This window comes from Acanthopagrus latus, chromosome 5, assembly GCF_904848185.1.
Source record: "Acanthopagrus latus isolate v.2019 chromosome 5, fAcaLat1.1, whole genome shotgun sequence".
NCBI classification, from domain to species: Eukaryota; Metazoa; Chordata; class Actinopteri; order Spariformes; family Sparidae; genus Acanthopagrus; species Acanthopagrus latus.
The window spans coordinates 1,047,185-1,053,051 of record NC_051043.1 but is presented as its reverse complement, the minus strand read 5'-3'; the positions used below and the strand labels follow the sequence as shown (position 1 = coordinate 1,053,051).

At 39.8% G+C, this 5,867-nt stretch overlaps 1 protein-coding gene across 1 annotated transcript; it reads left to right on the top strand.

The window, feature by feature from the left end:
- The first annotated feature begins 205 nt into the window (after window positions 1-205).
- Window positions 206-5,492, top strand: LOC119019417 (beta-1,3-galactosyl-O-glycosyl-glycoprotein beta-1,6-N-acetylglucosaminyltransferase 4-like). The gene is made up of 3 exons (XM_037097983.1): window positions 206-963; window positions 1,172-1,292; window positions 1,901-5,492. Exon 3 carries the CDS (start codon window positions 1,902-1,904, stop codon window positions 3,189-3,191), a length of 1,290 nt encoding a protein of 429 aa, XP_036953878.1. The 5' UTR covers window positions 206-963; window positions 1,172-1,292; window position 1,901; the 3' UTR covers window positions 3,192-5,492.
- Window positions 5,493-5,867: the final 375 nt, after the last annotated feature.

Sequence of the window (5,867 nt, the reverse complement as noted above, 5' to 3'; positions counted from 1 at the left end):
CCCCGAATTATCATAATCATTAATTCAAAATGTATTTAAACAGGATAACATTTAGCTTTTCTCTGAATTGTTCACCATTATTTCACACTAGTTATTGTTTAACTTCTGCAGGTCTGAAAACATTTGTTAACTGATTTTCTGTTTTAGGTGAAACTAGTAACTGAAATTAAACAAATTAATTGGAAATTAAAATGGCATGATCGGCAGAAGGTAGGCAGAAATCAGTTTAAAGTTTCCTAGAAATGTATTAAGATACTAGCTACAGTATATACAAAATATTATTTAAGGGATAATGATTTGCTTATGTGTTTATGTGTTTTACTATCAAAAGTTTTTCACAAACAGTATTTAATTTCCCTTCATCACTACTTGAGTGATTGGTGAAGGTGTCTGCAGACAGCTGATGGCAATGCCGCTGATTTTACATACAGAATAGTGCTTTCATATAGAACGGTAACCGGTCAGTTTCACTGGATCTACGGGAGGAGAATTTACCCAGACCAGCAGCAGCAGCAGCAGCAGCAGCAGGACCGGTCCGGTCCGGCAGGACAGATGGCTGAAGCCCCGCACTGAGACACTGTACGATGGACACACATACGGCTCCACGCACACATACACTGATGTGTAGTGGTGCTCAAGTTAAGATTGGCTTGACTTTGCCTCATTGTCGCGTTGTGCTGGGTGGTGCTGAAGAGGGATAGTGATTAGTGAGTGGGTGGTGTAGATGTGCGGGATGTGAGCAGGCAGTGGGCGGGCTGCTGCTGTGACTCCCCCCTCTGCCACTCTCCTCTCTGCCCCGGACGTAGCACATGCGACTCATGACTGCTCGGCTCTTTACGCATGTCAGAAGTTTTCTGCTCGTTCCAGTTACTTACTGCTAGACTATACAGACTACACTGCTTGTTGCGCACCGCCTCGGCATCGCATTCCTCCTGGAGCAAAGGACAGCTTTCAGACGCTGAAGTAGGACTGATTCCCGTCTCTCTCTCTCTCTCTCTCTCTCTCTCTCTCTCTCTCTCTCTCTCTCTCTCTCTCTATAAATATATATATATATATATATATATATATATATATATATATATATATATATATATATATATATATATATACACACACATACATATATTTATATATTTGTGTGTTTTGTTTGTTTTTTCAACTTCTTTGACAGGTTCAGTGTTTGCTCTCTCCTCTCATTTGTAACTGTGTCTCATCACTTCGAGGGTCTTACCTGGAGCTGTGGGAGAAGTTCGCATGACAAGAGCCACCCAAAGGCAACTTTAGAGAGCAAGGTAATGCAGGGCAGGAACAGATTCCTCCCAGAGTGAATTTCATTTATTGCTTTCTATACACAATTATCAGGCAAAGGTGTTCATTTGAAATGTTAAGTCAATGTATTCTCAAAGTTAATTATGTGAGAAAAGAAAACTGCAAGAATGTTTAAATTTAGCCAAAGAAATGTATTTCTATAGCACAAGGCTACCTGAAATGCTTTGCAGATTATACTGGCAAAAGCACAATAAAAACATATAGAATAAAAAATGCAAATAGGATAAACAACAAAGGAAAAAAATCCATTACACCCATGGTAAGAAAAAAACAGAAAAGCAGGTAACTTTACAATAAAGTTTACTCAATTCAATGGTAAACATATCAATGATTTTTAGGTTTGGTACCATCTATTCACTTTACTTAAAGTCTTTCAAGAATTCTATGCTCTTCAACAAAATTCTAAAGATAACAAAAACTGATAAATGATTTTGATGGTGATATTCTGTTAATTATACATATTTAAATATTTACCTGACTTCATTGCTCTTCTAACTGTGACCTACAGTGGCTGACTACATGATAAGGCCTGAATGCTGATTCTCATGTCTTTTTATCCCTTTGTTCTTAGAATGAAAATAAGATGTGGCTACCACATACATAGACTGAGACACAGGTGCTTCCTGTTATCTCTGTCTCTGCTGGCAGTCTGTCTACTCAAGCTGGTCTACATTAAAGTGACAGTGAGGGACAGCATCTACATTGAACCCTATGGAATTACTGTGGACGTATCAAGGATTCACAGCCGCAGGTACGACGTTAACTGCACTGCCATCTACGAGCTCGACCCTGTGGAGATAGGCAAAGCTCTGGAGATGAAACACAAAATCATTGCTGGCGTGGATGATGATAGCACTGTGAGTTTGACCTCAGACTGTCAAACATTCATCAAAACCAGGGGTTATAATGATGTACCGGTGTCAGTAGCAGAGCAAAGCTTCCCATTGGCTTATTCTCTGGTGGTCCATAAGAATGCACCCATGGTGGAGCGTATTCTTCATGCTGTCTATGCACCTCATAACATCTATTGCATTCACTATGATCATAAGTCCTCTCCAAAGTTTAAAAAGGCAATGAAAAACCTGGCTCAGTGCACTAAAAATGTGTTCATTGCCTCACAATTGGAGTCTGTGGAATATGCTCACATCAGCAGGCTTAATGCGGACCTCAACTGTCTCTCTGACCTGTTGAGGTCAGAGGTGAAGTGGAAATATGTTATCAACCTGTGTGGCCAGGACTTTCCTCTGAAGTCAAACTATGAGCTGGTAATGGAGCTGAAACATCTGAACGGTAGTAACATGCTGGAAACCAGCCGACCCAGTGAACTCAAGAAACAGCGCTTCAGTTTCCAGCATGAGCTGAAAAATGTGCCTTATGAGTACCATCGTATTCCTGTCAGAACCAAAGTGGCCAAAGATGTTCCTCCTCATGGGATAGAAATATTCATAGGCAGTGCATATTTTGTCTTATCATGGGATTTTGTGTATCACATTAGCCGCAGTCAGGTGGCAAAGGACTTTCTGACCTGGTCTGCTGACACATACTCTCCAGACGAACACTTTTGGGCCACACTTGTTAGGATCCCTGGGGTGCCAGGACACATTCCTAGGTCAGAGGCGGATGTTACAGACCTGAGAAGTAAGACACGGCTTGTCAAATGGAACTATTTAGAGGGAACTCTTTACCCAGCCTGCACCGGCACACACATGCGGAGTGTTTGCATCTATGGAGCTGCCGAACTCCGCTGGCTTCTCAACTATGGCCACTGGTTTGCTAACAAATTTGACCCCAAAGTGGACCCAATCCTGATTAAGTGTCTGGAGGAGAAGCTCATGGAGAAACGCCAATACTTGCAAACATGATGCAAATGGCAAAAGGGAATGTGACAAGGACAGGACAGAGTGGTTCAGGGGCATGTGCAGAATTACAGAAAGGAAGTGTTATAAGATGCATCTCCTAAATCACTGTATTTATGAGTATTTTCATGATATTAAACTCTCCTACCTATTTCATCGGAAAATAATGAAGTTGATAGTGTACAACTTTGTGGGCTGGTTTAGCACAGGATTTCTTAAACAAAAATAGTATGGTCATAAAATGTGCCTGGCTATCGTTTAGACTTCCCAAAATCTATATGGAGAGGCATCATCTGAGCCACATGCAATATCAAAACTCTGAATCAACTAGAATGGCAATCAGTTGAGCGAATACCTCCTCCAAGGCACCACAGCCCACTTTTGTTATCACAAATAGCTACCACCCACCTTTTTTATCAAGTGAGAATCCATCCAAGTTTCCTGGAAATCAGTTCAGTAGTTTTTTTTTACCCTGCTGACAAACCAACCAACCAACAAATCAAACAAATGGACATGGCCAAAACACCCCCTCCCTGGTGGAGGGAAAAACTATAATAAGAAAAAAAAATGTATTGCTGTTACACAGTACACATATAAGTTGGTATCAATACAATTAGACACAAGTTGAAATATAAACTATGCAAGATCAGTCTTAAAAAATACCGGATACTTATAATGGATTACTGGACTCAGTCGAAGACGTTTCACCTCTAATTTGAGATCTTCAAGTACAGGTCTGCTTTCAGTCCCAGGAATCAGAACTAAACATGGAGAAGCAGTGTTCATTTATTATGCCCCACATATCTGGAACAAACTCTCTGAAAACTGCAGGTCTGCTCCAACTCTCACCTCTTTTAAATCAAGACTGAAGACCTTTCTGTTTGCTGCTGCTTTGCATTGAAGCAATTTTATAGCTTTGAACTGCACTGTGACTTTTATTTTCTATTCTTGTCTCTTTGAAATCTTTGATATTTTAGCCTACTTTGGTATTTCTTAACTTGTTTTTTGTCTTCTTACTTGTTTTAAATGTATTTTAAATGCAAATTTTAATTTATTTTGAAGTTTTTTGTGTGCCCCTGTAAAGTACTTTGAGTTGCCTTGTGTCTGAATTGTGCTGTAAAAGTGTCCTTACAGAGTTGTTACGGACATGTGTGAGCTTTAACTTTCAGAGTTATTAGAGCCACTTGTGTGTTGTTGACCCAACCAGACTTCATGAGGGTTGCTAGTGCTAGGTGAGCCCAGATGAGAATGGTTGTTAAGCTGTCTGGAGAGAGAACTCATTGGGGAGACAAACAACCTCCATAAATGAATGGCACAGGAGGACCACTCCTCAGGTCAAGGCTCTACTGTCCACTAACATCTGAAAGAGAAAAATCATTCCTTTGTAAACAATGTAAACGTCTTGTCTAGAGAAGACAGATGTTTGAAAGAGAAGTAAAAGAACCATCTATGCTAAACTGGAACGACCGTCTTTGAACAAAGGAGGTGGGCTAAGACATTAATTATCACCCACCTATGATGCTGTACTGAGTTCTCTCCCCAGGCAGCTTAACAACCATTCACACCAGGGCTCAGCTAGCCCTAGCAGCCCACATGAAGGCCGGTTGGGTCAATGACCCACAAGTGGTCCTAACAACTCTAAAACTCAGAGCTTCGTTTTCGGGGATCGACACTTTTTGTCTGCCATGACGGTGGCGCGCCGGAGATGCAACTACTGATGTGAGTTGTCCAAAAACGTTCTTTTTATTAAACTCTGTGCACACAAACAATGTTCTCAGTGCTGGTGTTCATATGTAGAGACCCTGGTGATGCTATGAGCAAAGTTTCATGTTGTGTCGAGCCTTCCTAACGATTTTGATGCTGGCATAAAAGTACCCCTGCACCCCAATGAAAATTAGCTTGCCCAAAAGCGAAACTACAGTAAATCTAAAAAGTGCCTCTTTCGTTGTAATTACGCGTTTACACAAAGGTTTGACTCATATTCAATTGCAAATAAAGTCTCAATTGCTTTCTGGCGAGAGTTTCACTTTAAGTGACCTGGATGACTGAGAACCTTCATCAACATGGACTTGTACTTGTTTTACAGTGTAGTATTGCTAAGGGATTTAAATTCTCTTAAATTCTTTACATGCTAGATTATTTCATTGTTTTTAATCATTGTCTGTCTGTAACTTTCACTGACCAAACAAGGCATTTCATCTGTGAGAGAAGGAAATGAAAAAGTGCCTATGTCCAAAAGAATTATCAGTTATTTCAGGAAATTTATATCACTTCCAAAAACAGTGTCCATTTTGTTCTTGACTTTTGATTTCAGAGACTACTCTTTTATTAAAAAAATGTCAAAGACTCATGTTGTGCTCATGTGTTCCATACATAAATGCTTCGCCATCTTCTTTTCAAGAAGATAGGTATTGATTTAAAAAGGTTTAGATTAATATGAAAGCTTGCATCTTTTGATGATTTATTTATTCCTAATTAAAAGTATGAGTGGAGAATTTAACTTCTAGTGGTGTTGTCGAGTCCTAATAAGCAGGTACCTGTAATTGCTGGTATGTTTTAATGGTGAATCATTAAACTTAAACTGGGATGCATAATGACAGCATTTGACTGTAATGTGCTAATGCGCTGAAACAATAGAAATTTATCATTTTAAAAGCCTCATACATTAATCAGTAACAGGCC